Here is a 25,241-nt window from a genome sequence, read left to right on the forward strand (position 1 = left end):
CAATTGGCCAGGTCGCAATTGTAAATGAGAACTTGTCCTCAACTTGCCTACCTGGTTAAATAAAGGTGAAATAAAAAATAAATAAAAAAGCCAAGAATAGGAAAATCGTCATAGCAAGATGAATGTGTCTAACTTGGAATAGAACATTGGTCATGTAGCCTGGCCAATACCTGTAATAGCAATCTGATAATGTTGGATACAAATAAAAACTATATCCAGATAAACAAAATGTGCGCCATGTTTCACAGTCAAATAAAATGTCAGTGTGTGCAACCCCAGTATTTTTCCACTCGACTCCTCTAAAGTAGAACTGCCTCTAGTCAGCCCTCCAGCATGCCATATAGTACTGCCTGCACACATCAGACAACTCCACTCTGGTACACCCACTCCATGCAACCATACACTACTACACACAGTAAGAGGGGGACGGATTTACTAAACCCAATTACCAGAGGTCATGGGTTAAGGATTAGAGAATCACTCAACTCTTTTCTTTTTTGTCAATATTGAAGCTCGTTGTTATCATGGGGTTGAGGAGAATATTCAGAAAAACAACCTTTCAACAGAATTATCAAATCTCACAGACGTAACTAGTTCTACTCTTCTGGTTCTATGGATAACTAATAGAAACTGTCGCTACGGCGTGACATGATAGCTACCTTGGTAAAATGTTTGAGCAGCTTGATATTCTGGCATGAAGTCCTTTCATGTCCCATGCACCAGGGAAAGTAGCTTAAGCGGCTGTGGATTCCAAAATAAAAGCATGGTCTCAAACAAACCATCAGTTCTACATTATTTGTCTAGGTACTTCATGTGTGTGTGTGTGTCTGGTCCACAGCATTATTTCTGTTCTCCGAGATAGTGTTTCACTTTCTGTGAGTCTATAAGTCATTCAGAAGTTCATGAGGGAAAAGGGCATTTCACTACGGAGCTGTCACCTAGCAACGCAGATAAGCGAATGTTTTTGGTGCGGAACATGTTGGAATGGATACAAATCTGTTGCGTCTCTGACAATGGAATGAGAATAGTTGGGTGGAGATAAAAGGTGCTATGCTCTGTCAGACATTTAGGCTACCATTTCTTTTTATGTGACCCACAGGTACAATTAACAAATTCCTATAAATCAGTTCGTATTTACCTGTGAGCTACAACTCAAAAATATATGTTTTTTAAAAGGTACATAAATACAAAGTATTGACCATTAAGACCATAAAGTTAAGTAATTAAACATTTAATATGTAAACGAAAAGATTTCCCTTTACGGGTTTTCACTCCACCCTTGCACTTGATTTGATGAATTAAGGTCACTAATTAGTAAGGAACTCACCTCACCTGGTTGTTTAGGTCTTAATTTAAAGGAAAAACCCACAGACACTCGGCCCTCCGTGGAATGAGTTTGACACCCCTGGTGTAAGTAATCATATCACTTTCCCACTTAAAAAGGACATTTAAAAAAAAAAAAATACTGCTTCATATTCATCATCTCCTACCCAACATCAACAAAAGAAAAAGGCACGTTTCTATGTTCAATGGGAAAAAAAGAGGGGAAGATAAGTGTTTCCAATGACACCAGTGTGCATCATGTGACTTTAACCAATTACGAGTAGGCATTTCCTACTAATTGGTTGATGATGTCATTGGAAACACTCATCTTCCTCTATCTTTTTCCCACAAAACATAGAAACGCTCCATTTTCACATATGTTTATGCTGGGGTGGCATTGGAGATGACAAATATGAATGACAATATTTTTATTTCCTTTTAATAAACCATCTCTCACAGAAGTCCCTGGGACATATCCATATTACCTCAACAGCAACTTCCAACTGGCCAATTAGGGCCTACTACACCTGTAGCCTACATAAGCACAATAAACAATGATATAATGACATATTTCAAGAGGAATGAGGCTCCATCAGAGGACTAGGCTGTATTCTGTTATCAATCTTTGGGAGAAAAGCCTTGCCATCTAGCCTTAAACACAGTGCTTCTGCTTTCTAAAGGGCCAACCTCAGAGCATCTCTGATCTCAGCTTGGTTTTAACCTCAGCCTGGTCCATGGAAAGTAAAGACAGAGGTTTGCAGGAATGACCTACAACTCCTACACAAGTGTACGTTGTCATCCGTTCAAGAAACTATCATCTTTCCCGCATACTCCTGTCAGCCGGAAAAAGCAATCCAGTCGCACTGCCTCCCAATCTCTCACACAACCACCTCATCCCACCGCCACCCACCCACAATCATCTTCTCATCAGACATCCCACTCACTGCTCACTGACATCCAAGCAGGTAATTACTCCATTGCAGGCAAATTACAACGCGCTGCAGACATCTAGATTGCTTTGTATGACTGACCAGACGGTCTGTCCAAAGGCCCTTGACCGTTTTAATGGAATTCTGTTTTGTCCAAAGACATGCTGTAAGACAGGCTATATCAAACTAGCACAACAGCACTTAATGCTAAAAGAATATTCATACTAAATGCAGTAATTGTCATTTAACCAAAGCATGCTGACCATTGTCTTCAAAACATACCATGTTAAGATAGTTAAAGTCGGGAGTTTACATACACCTTTGCCAAATACATTTAAACGGAGTTTCACAATTCCTGACAAGTAAAAAATCCCTGTTTTAGGTCAGTTAGGATGACCACTTTATTTTAAGAATGGGAAATGTCAGAATAATAGAGAGAATGATGTATTTCAGCTTTTATTTCTTTCATCACATTCCCAGTGGGTCAGAAGTTTACATACACTCAATTAGTATTTGGTAGCATTGCATTTAAAATTGTTTAACTTGGGTCAAACATTGCAGATAGCCTACCACAAGCTTCCCACAATAAGTTGGGTGAATTTTGGCCCATTCCTCCTGACAGAGCTGGTGTAACTGAGTCAGGTTTGTAGGCCTCCTTGCTCGAACACGCTTTTTCAGTTCTGCCCACACATTGTCTATGGGGTTGAGGTAAGGGCTTTGTGATGGCCACTCCAATACCTTGACTTTGTTTTCCTTAAGCCATTATGCCACAACTTTGGAAGTATGCTTGGGGTCATTGTCCATTTGGAAAACCAATTTGCGACCAAGCTTTAACTTCCTGACTGATGTCTTGAGATGTTGCTTCAATATATCCATATAATTTTCCTCCCTCATGATACCATCTATTTTGTGAAGTGCACCAGTCCTTCCTGCAGCAAAGCACCCCCACAACATGATGCTGCCACCCCGTGCTTCATGGTTAGGATGGTGTTCTTCTGCTTGCAAGCCTCCCCCTTTTTCCTCCAAACATAACGATGGTCATCATGACCAAACAGTTCTATTTTTGTATCATCAGACCAGAGGAAATTTCTCCAAAAAGTATGATCTTTGTCCCCATGTGCAGTTGCAAACCATAGTCTGGCTTTTCTATGGCGGTTTTGGAGCAGTGGCTTCTTACTTGCTGAGCGGCCTTTCAGGTTATGTCGATATAGGACTCGTTTTACTTGTGGATATAGATACTTTTGTACCTGTTTCCTCCAGCATCTTCACAAGGTCCTTTGCTGTTGCTCTGGGATTGATTTGCACTTTTCGCACCAAAGTACATTCATCTCTAGGAGACAGAACGCGTCTCCTTCCTGAGCGGTATGACGGCTGCGTGGTCCCATGGTGTTTATACTTGCGTACTATTGTTTGTACAGATGAACGTGGTACTTTCAGGCGTTCAGAAATTGCTCCTAAGGATGAACCAGACTTGTAGAGGTCTACAATTTATTTTCTGAGGTCTTGGCTGATTTCTTTTGATTTTCCCATGATGTCAAGCAAAGAGACACTGAGTTTGAAGGTAGGCCTTGAAATACATCTACAGGTACACCTTCAATTGACTCAAATGATGTCAATTAGCCTATCAGAAGCTTCTAAAGCCATTACATAATTTTCCAAGCTGTTTAAAGGCACAGTCAACTAAGGGTATGTCAACTTCTGACCCACTGGAATTGTGATACAGTGAATGATAAGTGAAATAATCTGTCTGTAAACAATTGTTGGAACAATTACTTGTGTCATGCACAAAGTAGATGTCCTAACCGACTTGCCAAAACGTTAGTTTGTTAACAAGAAATTTGTGGGATGGTTGAAAAAACGAGTTTTAATGACTCCAACCTAAGTGTATGTAAACTTCCGACTTCAACTGTCTGTATTTCATTCATAATGATGTACTATACTGCTGCTTACATTTACTGTACCTTCTACTATTCAGAGAAAGGATTGACATTTCAAATGTGCTTCATAACACAGGGCTAGATATCCACTTAGACATTTCAGATCCATTTTCCCCTGTGAGCTAGTGTGATAATGGCATTTGTGAGCACTACAAATGCACCGTTTAATTTACTGCGTTATTCCTATCGATTTTGGCATCATTGGTGGAGCCCTCCTCCACCTGCTGAGAAGGATTAGCCTGCAGTAAATACAAGCCTTGCCAAATGTATCATTAACAATTGGAGGAAAATTATATTTAAGTGGTGCTCAATTTCTAATAAATGAATAAATTATTGATTGAGCGTTTTAAACATATCCCTCCCTCCATTCTCCAGGGATGTAAGACTTCAAATGATGGGCAGAGTAATCCCTAGAATAATATGGAGTTACTAGTAATACCTCCATAAAGTCCTTTAGGAAAAGCTTATGTCAGGCTGTGAATCTGTAAACATTAAATGACATTTAAACCCATGTCATAGTCTTCAAATTACATCAAAGTTAAATGCCATGTAGTAACTGGCACAGTTGCCCATTATTTTGCATTAAAATTAAAAGTTGAAATGCCTTACCGCAAGTGCTTTGGACAGTCTTGTACGGAAGTCGTTGAGAACGATGGTGACAATGTCCTGGTGAGGGATGTAGACATAGCCCCCCTTCAGGTAGACCTTCCTGGTTCTCACCAGATCCAACGCATCTTGGAATGGGACCTTGAAATAAAACAGAAAAGGGGGGGTATATGTACATTCAACATAACTTGCTCATCCTGATGTTTTGCCTCCCAATAGAATATTCATTATCTTAACACAGGGGTGTACTTATGTTCTCGGATATAACCACGTGAGGATTCCACCTTTGTAGAAAATGGAAAATTGTTAACTCACTTTGTAGAAGTCTTTGCAGTCAACCGTGGATCCACTGACAGCAAAGCTTGAGTTGATGAGTTTGTCCATCAGGTTTTTCTTCTCATCAATACTAATCTAGAGATTAGGAAAAGGTAGTCGGCTTTCAGTGACAGAAACAAGCATATTGACACTTGATAGTATAGTTATCTAGCAGTGTAGTGTTGTTGCATTCTCTTCTCCGGAGTGAGATGAAGACTGCTGTACACTTGCCCATCAATCATGTCCTCTTAGGCCTAAACAAACGAAAGACAATGTGTCCTCGGGCTGTTGATGACCTATCCGACTGCTATTGGTCTCAATCAATAGTGTAAGCAGCAAACACATGGTAAGGCGAGGGAATGGAGAGCTGGGTTGTATTCATTAGTTCATAATAGTCCCTCCCTGTTTCAGTCAGTTTTGGCCTGGCATAAATGCACTTGTGGGATATCTTACATTGAAGACCCAGAATGCATCAGAGGCTTTATCACCACAACATATCAGGCTTTAAACAATAGCTACGTTTCATAATTGGCGACAGATTTACATACAAATATTCTAAAATCTGCATAACAATATGCACATTTTCCCACCACAGGTGTTTCCTTCAAATGTACTTGTCGTGGATAAAAGGGTGTGCATGATGACGTATTGCACATAAAAATAACTTTTGCGGTTGAATTCCCATATACATTACATTTTTTTCATCGGACATGTACTTTACTTGCATAAAAAGGTTGGCTGGAAACCTGGTAACTAATAGAAACGTGGATAAATACAGCCAGCCAAAAGGGCAGCCGGAGTTAGAACCTTGTCAACCATCTCCAAGACATTATCAAAGAAAGGCTTCCAGCTATGTAGAACCTGCGGCCATAACAAACGCTTCACCACCTGTCACTCAAATAATTCTATCCAGGGCAGAGTATGTGAGTGGAGCGAGGAGCGGAGCGTGCCCAATTTGACTGGATCGTGATTCCCAAAGGCTGGAGGGTCGGCCTTCTCGCCCGATCCAATAGCGCTCACTTCACAAGCTCAGGGCATACGGCCATAACAAACGTGTATTTGTAGTCTACTTGTGTGCTGCTATAGCCCCTTGCTATAGCTACTGTCATGGTCCCTAAATATTTTCATAAACTGATAAAACACACAGGTGCTAAATCAAGGTGACTTACAAAGATCAAGAGCAAGAGAGGGTGCGGTGATGTAGCGAAAAGGCACGTAATCCCAAAAGCATGATGGTGTACTTACTCCATGCACATGCTAACAAAAAGGAACGAGGTGGGTAGATGACTAATTGTCATTGTAGCAAACTATTTATAAGCTAAAAATCAGATCTCTTAAAACATTTTGTTAATTTTTGTACCATTATCTATACAATAGGCCATCGTTGATTTTGTCCCAATGGGCCTGGCATATTCCCACTTTCAAGGAGCTTTCCGTTTTGATTGGGTTATTTTAACAAAAAACCTTTAGGCCTACCTATAGAAAAATGTAAAAAACAACTCTGCATCTCTGCCCAGCCTGGCAAGAGTGGCCCAGTGGCTAAATTGTGATTTTAATGAATGAAGCGAATTCGGAGCAGCAGTTTTTTTCCTGTGAGCGCTGAGTGGAGCAGTAGGACAGGACATTGAGCACCTCTCCAAGAGTGATGAGCGGGATTTCCAACTGCTCACGTGCTCTGATCCAGGGACTGTTTGGGAAAATGTTGTACCTATCCCCTTCTGGGCATGTATGTGATGAACAACCTTTGCTGGCCTTTTTCACCTCCCTCGTTGCCATATTGCAATACTATAAACAATGCTGGTCATGTCAAATTAAATGAAAAGGAGCATATTCTATACAGTACTGTAAATGTGTACTATTTACTTCCTTGGGTTCAATTGATTTATCTTGTACAAGTTTTAATTTATCACAAACAATCTTATGGAACACACCTTGAAGTAAAACAAGATTTAACTTCAAATAGACCGATTGCAAAAACAACCCTCCACACAGTGGACATTTTCAGACAAGTATACTACTGTGAGCTGACAGCGCCATCTACTGACTGGTCTGAAATATTACCAGAAATGTCCAAACAGTATCAAGACCAGATTTGCTGATAATTTATATTTAGCAAAGATTACACCCAATACTTTATTTTGTCATGCATATCAAGACTTTGTACCAGTGCATACACCAATGGAGGACAGGGATGAACCAAGTGCTTGGTTATGCCAATTCCCATCATTATATTGATGCCAGAGCTGTTTTGCTCACATTTGAGAGTAAAATGTGCATTTCCCTCCACAACAACAACATAAATAGACTCACCGTATGATAGTGAAGATTATTGTATTCCAGAAATTCTCTTATGTTTTTGGAAGGCAGGTCATTGAAGCGATAACGGAAGAGGTCAATCTCTTGCTGGATAAACCACCGTCTGAGATCTTCTCTGCAAGATTTAAAAAAGTAATCTTATTGTTTGTTCAATTTACAAAGTAAGAGAATAACTTGGTATGCTGGGTCACAAATAATTAGGTAGAATACACCCTCCTCTAGGTACAAGTCTATTTGGAAAAAGGGACAGACATTACATGTTTATTGAAAATGCTGTAAAGACTACACTTACGTTTGGCAGTATGCAAGCCGGAGAATGAAGTGTGAGATATGGTCCTTTCTTCGCTTCTCATATTCACTGGGCCCAGTTTGAGGTTTCCGGTCATCCTTAGTGGATTTAAAAGGAAAGCATACCAGAACATCTCAACAGAAAGCATTCTCTATTTCAATATCAAAGACTTGATCACAACCAGCAATTCATCAGTGTTTTCCATTTTTTATTTTACCTTTATTTAACTAGGCAACTCAATTAAGAACAAATTCTTATTTTCAATGAAGGCCTAGGAACAGTGGGTTAACTGCCTTGTTCAGGGGCAGCACGACAGATTTGACCTTGTCAGCTCGGGGATTCGATCTTGCAACCTTTCGGTTACTAGTCCAACGCTCTAACCACTAGGCTGTTGGTCGACCAAGATTTTTTTTATAGTCGAGCAGAGGCAAATATACAGTGCCTTCAGAAAGTAGTCAGACCCCTTGACCTTTTCCACATTTTGTTACGTTACAGGCTTATTCTACAATATACACTGCCCCAAAAAATAAAGGGAACACTAAAATAACACATCCTAGATCTGAATGAAATATTCTATCTTTCTTTACATAGTTGAATGTGCTGACAACAAAATCACCAATGGAAATCAAATTTATCAACCCATGGAGGTCTGGATTTGGAGTCACACTCAAAATTAAAGTGGAAAACCACACTACAGGCTGATCCAACTTTGATGTAATGTCCTTAAACCTAGTCAAAATGAGGCTCAGTAGTGTGTGTGGCCTCCACGTGCCTGTATGACCTCCCTACAACGCCTGGGCATGCTCCTGATGAGGTGGCGGATGCGTCTCCTGAGGGATCTCCTCCCAGACCTGGACTAAAGCATCCGCCAACTCCGGGGACAGTTCTTTGTGGTGCAACGTGGCGTTGGTGGATGGAGCGAGACATGATGTCCCAGATGTGCTCAATGGATTCAGGTCTGGGGAACGGGCAGGCCAGTCCATAGCATCAATGCCTTCCTCTTGCAGGAACTGCTGACACACTCCAGCCACATGAGGTCTAGCATTGTCTTGCACTGGAGGAACCCAGGGCCAACCGCACCAGCATATGGTCTCACAAGGGGTCTGAGGATCTCATCTCGGTACCTAATGGCAGTCAGGCTACCTCTGGCGAGCACATGGAGGGCTGTCGGCCCCCCAAAGAAATGCCACCCCACACCATGGACTGACCCACCGCCAAACCGGTCATGCTGGAGGATGTTGCAGGCAGCAGAACGTTCTCCACGGCGTCTCCAGACTGTCACGTCTGTCACATGTGCTTCAGTGTGAACCTGCTTTCATCTGTGAAGAGCACAGGGCGCCAGTGGCGAATTTGCCAATCTTGGTGTTCTCTGGCAAATGCCAAACATCCTGCACGGTGTTGGGCTGTAAGCACAACCCCCACCTGTGGACGTCGGGCCCTCATACCACCCTCATGGAGTCTGTTTCTGACGCGTTTGAGCAGACACATGGCACATTTGTGGCCTGCTGGAGGTCATTTTGCAGGGCTCTGGCAGTGCTCCTCCTGCTATTCCTTGCAAAGGCAGAGGTAGCGGTCCTGCTGCTGGTTGTTGCCCTCCTACGCCTCCTCCACGTCTCCTGATGTACTGGCCTGTCTCCTGGTAGCGCCTCCATGCTCTGGACACTACGCTGAGACACAGCAAACCTTCTTGCCACAGCTCGCATTGATGTGCCATCCTGGATGAGCTGCACTACCTGAGCCACTTGTTGTGGGTTGTAGACTCGGTCTCATGCTACCACTAGAGTGAAAGCACCGCCAGCATTCAAAGTGACCAAAAACATCAGCCAGGAAGCATAGGAACTGAGAAGTGGTCTGTGGTCACCACCTGCAGAACCACTCTTTATTGGGGGTGGTGTCTTGCTTAAATTGCCTATAATTTCCACCTGTTGTCTATTCCATTTGCACAACAGCATGTGAAATGTATTGTCAATCAGTGTTGCTTCCTAAGTGGACAGTTTGATTTCACAGAAGTGTGATTGACGTGGAGTTACATTGTGTTGTTTAAGTGTTCCCTTTATTTTTTTGAGCAGTGTATATATATATAAAAAAAAATATCCTCTGCAGTCCACACACAACCCCATAATGACAAAGCGAAAACAGGTTTAGACATTTTTGCAAATGTATTACAAATAAAACAGAAATACCTTATTTACATAACTATTCAGACTCTTTGCTATGAGACTCAAAATAGAGCTCAGGTGCATCCTCTTTCCATTGATCATCCTTGAGATGTTTCTACACTTTGATTGGAGTCCACTTGTGGTCAATTCAATTGATTGGACATGATTTGGAAAAGCACACACCTGTCTATATAAGGTCCCACAGTTGACAATGCATGTCAGAGTAAAAACCAAGCCATGAGGTCGAAGGAATTGTCCATACAGCACCGAGACAGGATTGTGTTGAGGCAAAGATCTGGGAATGGAACCAAAAAAATATTCTGCAGCATTGTGGTCCCTAAGAATACAGTGGCCTCCATCATTCTTAAATGGAAGAAGTTTGAAACCACCAAGCCTCTTCCTAGAGCTGGCTGCCCGTCCAAACTGAGCTATCGGGGGAGAAGGGCCTTGGTCAGGGAGGTGAACAAGAACCCAATGGTCACTCTTATAGAGCTCCAGAGTTCCTCTGTGGAGATGGGAGAACCTTCCAGATTGACAGCCATCTCTCTAGCACTCCACCAATCAGGCCTTTATGATAGAGTGGCCAGATGGAAGCCACTCTTCGGTAAAAGGCACATGACAGCCCACTTGGAGTTTGCCTAAAGGCACCTAAAAAACTCTCAAACCATGAGAAGCAAGATTCTCTGGACTGATGAAATGAAAATTGAACTCTTTGGCCTGAATGCCAAGCATCACGTCTGGAGAAAAGCTGGCACCATCCCTACGGTAGGGCATGGTGGTGGCACCATCATACTGGATGTTTTTCAGTGGCAGGGACTGGGAGACTAGTCAGGATCGGGGAACGGAGTAAAGTACAGAGATCTTTGATGAAATCCTGCTCCAGAGCGCTCAGGAACTCAGACTGGGGCAAAGGTTTACATTCCAACAGGACAATGACCCTAAGCGCACATCCAAGACAACGCAGGAGTGGCTTCGGGAAAAGTCTCTGAATGTCCTTGAGTGGCTCAGCCAGAGCCCGGACTTGAACCCAATCGAACATCTCTGGAGAGACCTCAAAATAGCTGTGCAGCGATGCTCCCCATCCAACCTGACAGAGTTTGAGAGGATCTGCAGAGAAGAAATGGAAAAACTCCAAGTACAGGTGTGCCAAGCTTGTAGCGTCATACTGAGTAAAGGGTCTGAATACTTACAGTTGAAGTCGGAAGTTTACATACACCTTAGCCAAATACATTTAAACTCAGTTTCACAATTCATGACATTTAATCCTAGTAAAAATTCCCTGTCTTAGGTCAGTTAGAATCACCACTTTATTTTAAGAATGTGAATAATAATAGTAGAGAATTTATGTCAGATTTTATCTTTCATCACATTCCCAGTGTGTCAGACGTTTACATACACTCAATTAGTATTTGGTAGCATTGCCTTCAAAAATTGTTTAACTTGGGTCAAACGTCAAGCTTCCCACAATAAGTTGGGTGAATTTTGGCCCATTCCTCCTGACACAGCTGGTGTAACTGAGTCAGGTTTGTAGGCCTCCTTGCTCACACACGCTTTTTCAGTTCTGCCCACACATTTTCTATGGGTTTGAGTTCAGGGCTTTGTGATGGCCACTCCAATACCTTGACTTTGTTGTCCTTAAGCCATTTTGCCACAAGTTTGGAAGTATGCTTGGGGTCATTGTCCATTTGGAAGACCCATTTGCGACCAAGCTTTAACTTCCTGACTGATGTCTTGAGATGTTGCTTCAATATATCCACATAGTTTTCCTCCCTCATGATGCCATCCATTTTGTGAAGTGCACCAGTCCCTCCTGCAGTAAAGCACCCCCACAGCATGATGCTGCCACCCCCGTGCTTTATGGTTGGGATGGTGTTCTTCTGCTTGCAAGGCTCCCCCTTTCTCCTCCAAACATAACGATGGTCATTATGGCCAAACAGTTCTATTTTTGTTTCATCAGAGCAGAGGACATTTCTCCAAAAAGTACGATCTTTGTCCCCATGTGCAGTTGCAAACCGTAGTCTGACTTTTCTATGGCGGTTTTGGAGCAGTGGCTTCTTCCTTGTTGAGCGGCCTTTCAGGTTATGTCGATATACCTATGTACCGGTTTCCTCCAGCATCTTCACAAGGTCCTTTGTTGTTGTTCTGGGATTGATTTGCACTTTTCGCACCAAAGTACATTCATCTCGAGGAGACAGAACGAGTCTCCTTCTTAAGCGGTATGACGGCTGCGTGGTCCCATGGTGTTTATACCTGCTTACTATTGTTTGTACAGATGAACTTGGTACCTTCAGGCATTTGGAAATTGCTCCCAAGGATGAACCAGACTTGTGGAGGTCTACAATTTTCTTTCTGAGGTATTGGCTGATTTCTTTAGATTTTCCCATGATGTCAAGCACAGAGGCACTGAGTTTGAAGGTAGGCCTTGAAATACATCCACAGGTACATCTCCAATTGACTCAAATGATGTCAATTAGCCTATCAGAAGCTTCTAAAGCCATGACATTTTCTGGAATTTTCCAAGCTGTTTAAAGGCACAGTCAACTTAGTGTATGTAAACTTCTGACCCACTGGAATTATGATACGGTGAAATAATCTGTCTGTAAACAATTGTTGGGAAAATTACTTGTGTCAGGCACAAAGTAGATGTCCTAACCGACTTGCCAAAACTATAGTTTGTTAACAAGAATTTTGTGATGTGTTTGAAAAACAGGTTTTAATGACTCTAACCTAAGTGTATGTAAACTTAACTACAACTGTATGTAAATGTCATGTTTATTTTTAATAAATTAGCAAACATTTCTAAATCAGTTTTTGCCTTGTTATTATGGGGTATTGTGTGTAGATTGAGGGGAAAAGACATTTTAATACATTACAGCTTCTAAAATGTAACAATGTGGACAATTCCTATAATTTCTAATCCAACATGTTTGTTTGGTTACAGTATAGTCTTAATACATTCGATATACAGTACCAGTCAAATGTTTGGACACCTACTCATTCAAGGGTTTTCTATTTTTACATTGTAGAATAATACAAACTATTCAATAACACATTTGGAATCTTTCAGTAACCAGAAAAGTGTTTAAAAAAATATTTTGATTTGATTAACAAGTTCTGGTTACTACATGATTCCATGTGTTATTTCAGTTTTGCCCTTGAATGAGTAGGTGTGTCAATCTTTTGACAGGGATTGTATATTATTACAGTCTTTTACCGTTCTCAGAGTGGGCATGTTGTTTGCAGAACGCAGTGTTCCACTTGTGAAAAACCAAGTTTTGGTTTATTTCATTCCATTTATGAGTTGTCAATGTCTTTTGTTTGGAGCGCTCCAGTCAAGTAGTTGAGTAAGGACACGCACCTGATTATGCTTAAAAGTAGGGATATAGGCTACCTGGCCTGTGTGCAATGAAGGCATATAAATGTGCCCATTTGGAGATCTAATAGCATTTCTGATTGGGTTAAAGCACCACCACTAATGAGCTGTGGAGCTTCTCAAAGTAATGTTTTCTTCACCTCAAACAACAAGCAAACAAAGTCTGTTTCTACATCCATTGAGAATGACAATTCCTCAATGTATTTGAAAAATCTTTCCAGCCCTCTCCCTTTCAAACACTCAGCATGAAAGGGAAAAATGTAATGCTCTAATCCTGTGGAAACATCATAAAATAAGCCTACCTGATTACTTTTTATCCTTTTCGCAAATAGCCTACAGATGTCTGTCCCAAGCTCACTGGTGCCGGAAACTGAGGGCCCAGAATATTTTATACAATGTTGCAAGGAGCTTCAGGCTGGACCCAAGTTAATAGTTGATACAATGTTTAAATTTCATTGCAGACAGGCCATGCGTAGCCAATGTAGCGTAGCCAATGTGATTTATAGGATATTTATTTTTATCAGGATATTTTCTACCTGCAATGTTTTTATTTGTTGGCTTGATAGGCTATTTTTACAATGGCAATATAAGTCACTTTTTAGGTTTGTTTCATTTAGATGACAATGATTGAGATTCGACAATATTATTATGAAATCTCATTTAACTGTTGCACGAAAATGTGCATTTGAAAACCATAACTGGCACGCAGATCAGTAGGAACGGTAAGAAATTCGCATTCCACATGAGAAAGTTTGCCGACTCCTCGTGTAGCCTATTACCGGCAACTTCAGGAGAGTAACAGCAGAATCTGCGAAAGCCAGTAGGAGCGGGAGGAAGATGATTGGGACAGGTTATGTTTTTTGTTCTGGTTATCTTGATCTCTGGCTCCCTCTTGAGTCATTTGTGTATTGTTTTTATCAGACAAGCTTAATGCATACAGTATATACAGTAGTTGATTTGATTAAAACAGGTTGTCTGTATGGAAAAACACACTTTAAAATGTTTCCCAATCAATTGGTCAAAAGAACTGATTACTTTCAGTCAACCAAGATTTTTTTGGGGGGGGGAGCAGCTCTAACTATTAGTATCTTCTTTAAAAAGCTACGCACTATGGAATTCATAATTTTGTACTCACAGCCTCTATTTTGTAGGGGAAGTTCAAGTTTGAGAACTCTGCATCCAGTTTCTTGGTATATTGGTCAGATGTTTTCACATAGCTCACGCCAAGGTTTTCAACTGTCTTCAACACTGGAATGACAAAACAAGATCAAAACACCATGTAACTTTAGTTATGTATATAAAAGGGGAGTCAGATAAATGTATCCAGTTAGTGGTAACACTACTTGACACCCAGCGTCATAACACAGTCATAACAGCTGACAACCTGTCATATCCCATATTTACACCTGTTGTGACACTGTATATTATTATTGTATGGCTTGTAATGACACCTACATAAGTGTCAAAACCCACATTTTTCCCTGCCAAGAAGTTTACTTTCGTTTGAAAGTTTCTTAAGTAATTTGTTGTTGTAATGAATTCTACAGTCATGTTTTTTTCCCGATCATATTTTAAATAACTTGCAGAAAATACACTGACACTCATGAAGCATTATGACAAATTCTGTATCACTTTCCTTGGACAAATTTTTTWAAACTTTGACACTGTCAAGCAGCATTATCATAGAAGCAAGATCACATACATGCCCATATGTCAGTCAGTCAAAAAGAGGGTGTCTTATCCTGCTCCTAAAATCTTCTCCTGCTTTCATCCCAGTCATCAGCAACCGAGCATTTGGGTAGGTGCATGTTTGAGATTTTGTGCACAATTGCAATGATAATATGGTCAATTTRAGAAAAATGTTAAGTTATATAACAAACATACTGTTGACAAGTAGACTATGGTGTAATGTAACGTTTTGCCTTGTTTTGGGGTTGACACTTATGTAGGTAACCAGATAAAATAATGCAATGTCACAACAGGTCTAAATGTGTCATGACAGTGTTATCACCATATTATGGCAGGTTATGATAAGTTATGTCAGCTGTTATGAGATATTATGTTCATGGTCCTGTCATACCGTGTTGTGACGCTGGGTGTCAAGTAAAGTGTTACCAGTTAGTTCATAACAATACACGTGTAAACCAGAAGTAACTTAAGGTAGCTAAACAACTTACGTTTCAGCCTGTCTACAGCGAAGGTCTCAAACTCGGAGAGAGAAATGTTTTCGATGGGAGGCTGACCATAGAACTGAAGACAATGTCCATACAGCTGCTCAGTCTGAGAGTTGCCAATCAACTTCTTTCTTCTGCTGTAGAACTGCATGGTTCTTGAAGATGAAGCAAGGCATCTCAAATATTATTATGAGTTAACAAAATGATCTTCTTGGCTAGTACTGCACTCTCTTTGGTTATACGTATTATCTAGTTAGTCAAAGAGAACATCTCTGACAGTTGTCCAAAAGAAAAACGAACACACACTGCCTTCATAATAACATTATTATGGCAAGCTAACGTTAGCTAACTACCGTGCTACTGGTAACTACGGACAAGTTTGGGGTTTATATTTCATCAGTTACAATAGATAGCTAAAACGTTCTACAATTCTAACAACTTACCGGTATCTCGCTTCACTTATTTTATCAAGAGAGCTAGCTTTGCTTCTGTCTATTTGTCTTGATTCCCGCCAATTGCCACACAGCGTTCTAATCTCAGCGCGGGGAAATGACGTAAATGCGTGTCTGTCATTTCCGGTTTTCGCCACACTGACAAAGATATTTATAATTAACCCAAGATAGTTCATCTGTCTCGTTTACAGTGGACAGAACAAGCAAGGGCGTGGGGCAAAGACAATCACGAGCTAGCGAGATTCTATTGGCGCGTAGAAGCATACGTTTCCATTTATCCGTTAGGGAACGCCTCCTCTGTGAAGCGCGCGTGTGCACAAACTTAATTTGACCTTGCACTCCTTATAAACAACTGCATTTTTTGTTTTACTTTGGCAAAGCGTCAACTCTATAAAACATAGTGTGTTTGTAACAGATTGTAGTTTTGGGAACAGAAAAATGTATTGAGATATATGTTTCATACTCTCCCACAACCCGCGACTGGACTTTCTCTCACTACCATATTTGGTGGTGAAAAAAACTTTCTAAACCGATGCTTCATCTTACTTTTTTTCTGCTTCAGCTTTACGCCGACTCTGTGTCTCATGACATTCTTCCACCTCTAACCACATATCTAGGATCAGAACACCCTTCCCGGAAACTCGGAGGTGGATAGAAAAATATAACTAGGGAAACTGACCATTGATCAGTGTTTGGGGGGAGTAGTCACACAATCTGTGAAGTAATTTGAGTAATTACGACACAACCTTTCCACAAACAGACTCGAGATCAGCTAGGATGTGTATTTTAATGTATTTTACACGCTTTGCATTTCAGAAACTGACCCAGGGACAGAAGAGAGTTGCAGTTAACTGTGGATCTTCTATTGCTGCCGGAAACCAAGCGCGTTTATAGCAACCGGACTGCAGTTGTGGGTTCTCACTAGTAACCCAGCAACAAAGTACAAAGTAAAAAATGTCTATATCGTAAAAATGAATGGAAACTGAAATTAGCTTTTTGGTCTTAATTTAAGGTTAGGGTTATTTATAAGGTTAGCAGTGTGGTTAGGTTTAACATCTGATTTTATGAAGATCAATTATAGAAATAGGCGGGGTTTATCCATAATAATGACTTTGTGGCTGTGGTAACTTGCAGTTTGGGAGAGCTGAGCAAACAGCTAGCAAGGCAACTAAAATGTCTTGATTACAAATAGTCGCTTTGTGAAATATAATTAGACGACTTGTTACATAGATGAAACGCGTTGATATTTAGCTCCTCTTGTGTCAACATCGTGATAGTTTTCGCTAGTTATTGTTGAATGATTTGTGACATTGTCTAACGTTAAAGAGCTAGCAAGCCCAGCTAGATGCTATAGTACTCTGGGGAGACGTGCTAGCTAATATTAGCTGAACGTGGAGGCCGGACAATCCATCGTTCTTTAGTTTAGATTGCTAGCTAAATGAGCGTTTCAAATTATTTCAACGATTTGCTTGTTACTATGGTACAGTTTTCATTATAACTTATATATATTTTGGGGCAGGGAAAAAACGTTATTTATTATCTTTCATCGCGCAGCAATTCTATTTTGTATTAGTCCTGTTGCAGCCACTGAGGTATAATTAGGACGTTTGTATCTGGAAGACAAGAGTCGCACAGTCATGTAACTGTAATGCAGGTAAGATAAACAATGTTATGAGTTTGCACTATTGATACAATTGCTGTCTCAGATATTCTTTGTTTCCGTGTTCTTCATAAGGGAGAATGTGTATCAATCTTTGGACAGCCTCCGAACAAATAACATGAATATTAGCTAGCTATTAACGTTAATGTAAAATTATGAGTTTGCATGAATCTGACATCTTAATTTATTTAGTGGATTTAAAAAACACTTTTTATAACACTGTTCAGCAAGTCCTAAACCTCTGCAATATGCCCCATCCTCTCTCGGCTCAGTGTATGCAGAATTCCCGGGTGATGATGTCTTGCTACAGTTTGTACGCCAGACATGTGATAACTGTTTCCTTTACTGGGCGTTACAGGTACAAACATGTATTTAATATGTTTCAGTTTTTTTTGTAGAACCACCTGCATCTGTACACGGACATTTATAAGATACATTTTTTCCCCCCAGAAATTGAACGAAGGCCGTATCGCCAAAAGCAGGTTAGTTGAAAAATCTATGGCAGCGTTTGGTATAATCTAACCTGTAACGCCCAGTAATGGATACATAGTTATCACATATCTGGCGTACGAACTGTAACTAGATGTTGTCTAGTGGTGTAAATGAGTTAGTAGTGCCATTCTAAAGTGAACCTCTTCAGCAATTTGTCAATTACCTGTCTTCCAATTTAAAGTAGGCCATTGTGACCTTCTTAATAATGGAGTGTTTACATACACAAGTACTGTGGATGAATGCCTGGTTACCAGTTTGTTCCTTCAAAGTTACTAGCCTGACAATCTAACTATGCAATCTACAGGTAGGCCTAGACATACCAACACGTTCCTCTAAGACCAGTGTTTTATTTTATGCTAAATCTATCCATTCAGAGCATATGTGAAGAGTCAATGTAAGGGAATACGTTTTTGTACAGTGGAACATCCAGTTCTGCCAAGGTTTGCTGCATCTGCTGAATTTGAGCAGAGTTCCTTTAAGTGCATGTCACTGAAACAGAGTTTGCCAAATCTGAGTGAATGGTAAATTAAGCTGACGTGTCTTTGCATGCAGCTAAGTTACAGCCAGCACTGTATTCAGTTACCTTTGATGAGATGTTGCGGGAGAGGCTCTACTTTGTAACTCAATCTGTGGTCATTCCAGTTGCCTAGTAGCCACATCTACCTAGAATATTCCATGTTTGTCTGTATAAGTTTTACTTGTTTTCAGTTTAGGTTACACAAGGACGTGGCTTGATTAATAGGTGTCAAGGTAGTGGTTTCATTGTGGTTGAGATGCCAGCCTGTTTACGGTGGGTTTTGGGTTTCGGATCATCCATTTTATGAATAGGACTAGCTGAGGATAACAAACAACCGCTCTGAGCATTTAAACCCAGGAAAAATGCCCACCTTGGCTTTGTGTGCCGTGGAACCATAGACAGATCAGCAACACATTCCTTGCATAGTCTGTTGAGGTTAAGTCAAACCAGAGCTTTTCACATTGTGAACAAAATGTTTTGTTTGGACTTAAGGTCACTGATAGCGATAGGCCCATAGCACTAGCCTCTGGTATTATTTTGCTACAAAGTTGATACTTTGTTTAGGCCAACATGTTGTGATATTGTTGATCACATTACCAGGCAAGGGGTTTGGGCTGCCGTGGGGATGTTTGCCTGCGCATATCCAGGAGATATGGGATTTAGCTAAACTGTCAGTTCCCATAAGACAGCATAGCTTAGTCATCTGGAGCATCGTGACCTCAACACTTGAATCCCAGCCAGGTCCACGCAGCCAGGTCCACGCAGCCAGGTCCAGGCAGCCAGCTACCTAATGGAAAAGTGTGTGGGAGCAGAAAGATCGAGGCAGTGACTGAGCTAAGTGAAGCTGACTGTACCATGTAAGGATGAGGAATTCATCAGCTGATGTTACCTCAGAGGGCTGCAGCCTGGAAATGTATGCACTCATTACTGTAAGTCACTCTGGATAAGAGCGTTTGCTAAAAGACTAAAATATAAAATTGATGCACTGGCTAATATTTACACTCCGCTGTAAAACAGCAGACCGGAGGGCCAGCAAGTGATGGTTTTATGGGAAGACTGAGGAGCAGTGAGGTAGAAAGTGTTCCCCTCATCTAAACAAAGTACATCATATTGCTGAACAAACAGAAGGATGTTTTTATGTGGGCTAGGCTCGTCAGTCAGCGAGAATATAACTTGGACGTTGGAGCTGCAGAACGACGCAGGTTTTGGGCAGAGAAAATAACAATGATAAGACCTTAAGTCAGGTTTATCAAAATGTAAAACATAAGTTTGTGTCATTGTGTCTCTATCAGGAGGTGTCTAACTGATCCAGTGCCAGCCCCCCTGAAGTAACACCAGACTGCCTTGAAGTGTTAAGAAAACCCAGCAAGACACAGCCATGTTGGAGGAGGACATGGAAGTGGCCATCAAGGTGGTGGTGGTGGGCAATGGTGCGGTGGGGAAGTCCAGCATGATCCAGCGCTACTGCAAGGGCATCTTCACCAAGGACTACAAGAAGACCATCGGTGTGGACTTCCTGGAGAGGCAGATACTGTAAGGAGATTTTCTATTGGCAGTGTGTCTTACAAATAAACTGAGTATACAAAACATTGAGAACACCTGCTCTTTCCATGACATAGATTAAACAGGTGAATCAAAGTGAAAGCTATGATCCCTTATTGTTGTCACATGTTAAATCCACTTCAATCAGTGTAGATGAAGGGGAGGACAGGTTAAATAAGGATTTTTATTTTATAAGAGATCCCTGGCATCCATGTCTAACGAACTGTTTTAGGTAACTGTGTTTTGGCTCAAGAAAGACCTTTTAAAGTTTTGGCCTAACGCAAAAAAAAAAAAGTGCTTCCCAAAACTACTCATTCTCCTTATCATTCCAGTAAGTCTATTTTCCTTATTTTTATGCTTAACAGATGTGAAGCAAACCCATAACTCAAATGTAAAGTGTCAAGCGGTATTTCATTCTGCTGTTTATGAATAAGGCATGATAATGGCTTTGGTCACAGATAATGGACATGCAGTGCCCAGATGTATGAGGAGGCATAGTTATTCTCAGGAAATGCCAGAGAACTCTAACTGCATTGAATAATAGAGGCAAAATAGCCAGATGAAGGTGCGCTCACTGAAAGCTTAAAGTATTGTTTTTATATGGCAATAAAGGTGTGGAGGACATTTGACTGTCAGTACACTGTCCCTCCTCTAGCGCAGAACTGTTGTATGAGTAGTATCGGGTATGACAGTCAAGTAGAAATGTATACACACAATACAAAGTATTTTTGAAATCCCTTTTCTGTTCCTTTCCCAGAGTGAATGATGAAGATGTGAGATTGATGTTGTGGGACACAGCAGGGCAGGAAGAGTTTGATGCCATCACCAAGGCCTACTACCGCGGTAAGACTCCTCACTCACAGGGAAGGACATGATACTCCTTCACTGGGTCTGTCAGACAGGTCATTTTTCAGTATGGTGTTAGCTGTTGAACTGCACCATTATGTCCAGATTTTATTTCTGGGGGGGGGGGAGAAAACAACAAATACAAACTGGGGTATATGGAAATTGAACAATAGAAATAATACATTTTTAATTAAAAAACGTCCCTTTTTCAGGATCCTGTCTTTCAAAAATAATTCGTAAAAATCCAAATTACTTCACAGATCTTCATTGTAAAGGGTTTAAACACTGTTTCCCATGCTTGTTCAATGAACCATAAACAATTAATGAACATGAACCTGTGGAACGGTCGTTAAGACACTAACAGCTGTCCAGACGGTAGGCAAAGGTGCCTGGACGGTAGGCAATTAAGGTCACAGTTATGAAAAGTTAGGACACTATAAAGAAGCCTTTCTACTGACACTGAAAAACACCAAAAGAAAGAGGCCCAGTGTCTCTGCTCATCTGCGTGAACGTGCCTTAGGCATGCTGCAAGGAGGCATGAGGGCTGCAGATGTGGCCATGGCAATAAATTGCAATGTCCGTACTGTGAGACGCCCAAGACAGCGCTACAGGGAGACAGGACGGACAGCTGATCGTCCTCGCAGTGGCAGACCACGTGTAACAACACCTGCACAGGATCGGTACATCCGAACATCACACCTGTGGGACAGGTTCAAGATGGCAACAACAACTGCCGAGTTACATCAGGAACGCACAATCCCTCCATCAGTGCTCAGACTGTCCGCAATAGGCTGAGAGAGGCTGGACTGAGGGCTTGTAGGTTCTCACCAGACATCACTGGCAACAACGTCGCCTATGGGAACAAACTCACTGTCGCTGGACCAGACAGGACTGGTAAAAAGTGCTCTTCACCGACAAGCCCTTTGTCTCACCAGGGGTGATGGTCGGATTCGCGTTTGTCGTCAAAGGAATGAGCGTTACACCGAGGCCTGTACTCTGGAGCGGGATCGATTTGGAGGCGGAGGGTCCGTCATGGTCTGGGGCGGTGTGTCACAGCCTCATAGGGCTGAGCTTCTTGTTGTTGCAGGCAATCTCAACACTGTGCGTTACAGGGAAGACATCCTCCTCCCTCATGTGGTACCCTTCCTGTAGGCTCATCCTGACATGACCCTCCAGCGTGACAATGCTACCACCCATACTGCTCGTTCTGTGCGTGATTTCCTGCAAGACCGGAATGTCAGTGTTCTGCCATGGTCAGCGAAGAGCCCGGATCTCAATCCCATTGAGCACGTCTGGGACCTGTTGGATTGGAGGGTGCGGGCTAGGGCCATTCCCCCAGAAACGTCTGCTAACTTGCAGGTGCTTTGGTGAAAGAGTGGGGTAACATCTCACAGCAAGAACTGGCAAATCTTGTACATAATGCAGCTGGTGGCAACACCAGATACTGACTTTTGATTTTGACCCCCTCTTTGTTCAGGGACACATTATTCAATTTCTGTTAGTCACATGTCTGTGGAACTTGTTCAGTTTGTCTCAGTTGGTGAATCTTGTTATGTTCATACAAAAATTTACACTTTTGAAAATAAACACAGTTGACAGTGGGAGGACGTTTCTTTTTTGCTGAGTTCATATATACAAATCAGTTATTTGATTTGAAAGCATGTGTGCGTGCTGTGAAGATCCATCATTGTGGTGACAGCTGGTCTTTGTATGTGTTCCAGGTGCCCAGGCGTGTGTTCTGGTCTTCTCCACTACCGACAGGGAGTCGTTCGAGGCGGTCGGCAGCTGGTGGGAGAAGGTGGAGCTAGAGGTGGGAGACATCCCCACTGTCCTAGTGCAGAACAAGATTGACCTTCTGGATGACACGATGATCAAAAAGTAAGACTTCCTGTGACCAATTTCCCTTTTTGGACTTGGCTTGTTGTATAAGATGCATGGCTTGTAGAACATAAATCTTAATTAGATATTCTGATATTTCAAGCATGGCAGAATTGATCAGTAATCCTTGCTCTTTTTCTCCTGGTACTGTAGTGAGGAGGCAGAAGGTCTGGCCAAGAAGCTCAAGTTGAGGTTTTACAGAACCTCTGTAAAGGAGGACCTCAATGTCAATGAAGGTGAGATACAGAAATTGTGTACAACTAACCAGTTAAAATAACTGTTAGGAAGGATGCAATGGGAATCACCAATTTAATTTTTATTTTTATCTACCATTTCTTCTTTTCAGTTTTCAAATACCTAGCAGATAAGTATCTGCAGCGACTCAAGCGGCAAACAGCAGAGGAGCCCGAGGCAGTGCATACAGCAGGCAATAAAATTGGTAAGCATCCTGATAACCATGCCAGTTAGTCCAGACCTCTGGGATTGATTTGTTGAAGGCCACAGAGGGACTTTGTGTCGTACTGCTAGTTCTGCAATGATAGTTAGTGTTTTGGATCAGTTTTTTTCCCACCAACAACATTAAACCCTTACACTCGTGGAAATTGTACATGGACATGCCCACATTGAAATGGTTCTTACCAAGAAAATAATAAAATGAGACACATTATGCATAACCTTTGCATTTTATATTTACTGTACATTTCTCATTTGTCCATGATATTCAGTAACATGACGACAACTTTCATGTAAAATGTAGGGTTCATACAACATAGGATGAAAAAAGGGTCTTGAGTAAGATGTCTCCGGGCTCTATTTTAATCAAATGTACCTAATGGTAAATTTTAGCACAGCCACATGGTGCTTTTGAGTTGTGGGTGTTTTCACAGCGGGAATCATTGGTGCAATAGCTGTCGGTGGCACAAAGGTCTGGGTTTTGATGAATAAATAAGTTGTAGGTGTTGCGAGGGCTTGACCACTCACTTGGCCAATCAACTTTCTCCATGGCTTAATACTGCATGCAGTTGTCTCAAGTTGTGTAGGCTATTGACGGTATTTGCGTAATCAACTCTATTTGTGTAATCAACTCTAATTTGTTTGCCGTTTTTGGAGTCCACATTGTTCTAGTTGGCTTTAACATATAGACCTAAAGGTCTTTACGCATCACATTCACACTTGTCCAGAAAAAATTATATTAGGCTCCTATAAATTGTACAGTATGTGCAAGACACATTCTCAATAAGCAAGATAAATTCACAATTGATATGGCATTATAGGACTGAATAATTTAAATATGTTTGGAAGAGCTTTTGAAGAAACTAACGCTAGCCCATTTCAAGTTTTTGTTTCGAACACATACCTGCGTTCTCAACATCGGTCCAATTACAAATCTGGATTGTGGTGCATTATTTGAAAGCTTATTCTATTGCTAGCATGACTAGCTAAATTATAAAATACGGTCTTGCAGTATTGGCCTTTCACAAGGTACTTTATTAAAACATAAGTTTGCTATGTGTTTTGGGGTTTTAGGCTGGGTTTCTGTATATTACTTTGACATCGGCTGATGTAAAAAGAGCTTTATAAATACATTTGATTGATATTCACCGAATGGAGTAAAAAGTGCTTTCAGGTGAGCTTACCGTGGCAAATTTTATTCACAATATGGTGAACATGGGCTTATAGTGTTCAGAACAACTCAAAGTAAACTTTGATACTGTAAATTGCACGTTTTGTTGTAACTTTGTCTGTCAGAAATTAATCTTTAAAGTTGTATCACGTCATTTACAAATCTCTACCCTAACAGGCGTTTTCAACACCACAAGTAGTAACCTATCTAGTCAGAACTCCAGCAATGGCCGTGAAATCATCAGCTTGCGGCCCAACAAACAGAGGACCAAGAAGAGCAAAAACCTCTTCAGTAGCTGCAGCCTTCTTTAGAATCAATCCATTCCCTTCAATACTGTAAGTTTTGACTGCCATATGTGAGGGAAAGAGTCTTGATTGATGAATGATTGTGTATTATAGGGGTAGATTCTTTCACAGACCAAAGTCTGCATAGGATACGGTATGTTATATCAATTTGAGCTCAACCTAGATCTAATCTGCACCTGCGCATTGTGCCTATCATGACGTTGAGCATCTTTCCAGATCCAGTCCAGCCTTTGATTTGCATGGATAGATGTGAGATCTAAAGCACCAGTATGGTGAAAGTAACAATAGTCCTGGTGGCTGCAATGGATACCAAAACCTATGTTGTAGCATGAATGGAATTCTTGAAGCTTATCTTTTGGGAAATTGGGGTTGGGCGTTGCAGGGTTTTCCCCATTTACACCCTTCAACATGTTGTAGGGAAGGGTTACATTCTAGTTCACTAACAAGGCATCTTTGTATGTTCATATGTGATTTTTACAGATTACCATTTGTGCATTTGACTGT

General features: G+C 41.2%; 2 protein-coding genes across 2 annotated transcripts in view; one reads left to right on the plus strand and one right to left on the minus strand.

Annotated features, from left to right (window-relative positions):
- prim2 (DNA primase subunit 2) overlaps window positions 1-15,973 on the minus strand; it is a 111,178-nt gene extending 95,205 nt beyond the window's left edge. The window contains exons 1-7 of the mRNA XM_024136222.2: window positions 15,865-15,973; window positions 15,425-15,576; window positions 14,383-14,495; window positions 7,719-7,813; window positions 7,421-7,541; window positions 5,111-5,206; window positions 4,799-4,936 (exon numbers count right to left, since the gene is read on the minus strand). Coding sequence (XP_023991990.1) covers window positions 4,799-4,936; window positions 5,111-5,206; window positions 7,421-7,541; window positions 7,719-7,813; window positions 14,383-14,495; window positions 15,425-15,572 — 711 coding nt within the window. The 5' untranslated portion in view covers window positions 15,573-15,576; window positions 15,865-15,973. The remainder of the gene's footprint in view (window positions 1-4,798; window positions 4,937-5,110; window positions 5,207-7,420; window positions 7,542-7,718; window positions 7,814-14,382; window positions 14,496-15,424; window positions 15,577-15,864) is intronic.
- A 1,031-nt stretch (window positions 15,974-17,004) lies between these two features.
- LOC112068976 (ras-related protein Rab-23) lies at window positions 17,005-24,997 on the plus strand. The gene is made up of 7 exons (XM_024136225.2): window positions 17,005-17,527; window positions 19,835-20,075; window positions 20,842-20,927; window positions 22,652-22,808; window positions 22,962-23,044; window positions 23,155-23,247; window positions 24,610-24,997. The coding sequence occupies exons 2-7, from the start codon at window positions 19,921-19,923 to the stop codon at window positions 24,741-24,743; spliced, it is 708 nt and encodes a 235-aa protein (XP_023991993.1). The 5' UTR covers window positions 17,005-17,527; window positions 19,835-19,920; the 3' UTR covers window positions 24,744-24,997.
- Window positions 24,998-25,241: the final 244 nt, after the last annotated feature.

Source organism: Salvelinus sp. IW2-2015, unplaced genomic scaffold (assembly GCF_002910315.2).
Source record: "Salvelinus sp. IW2-2015 unplaced genomic scaffold, ASM291031v2 Un_scaffold809, whole genome shotgun sequence".
In the NCBI taxonomy this organism is placed as follows: Eukaryota; Metazoa; Chordata; class Actinopteri; order Salmoniformes; family Salmonidae; genus Salvelinus; species Salvelinus sp. IW2-2015.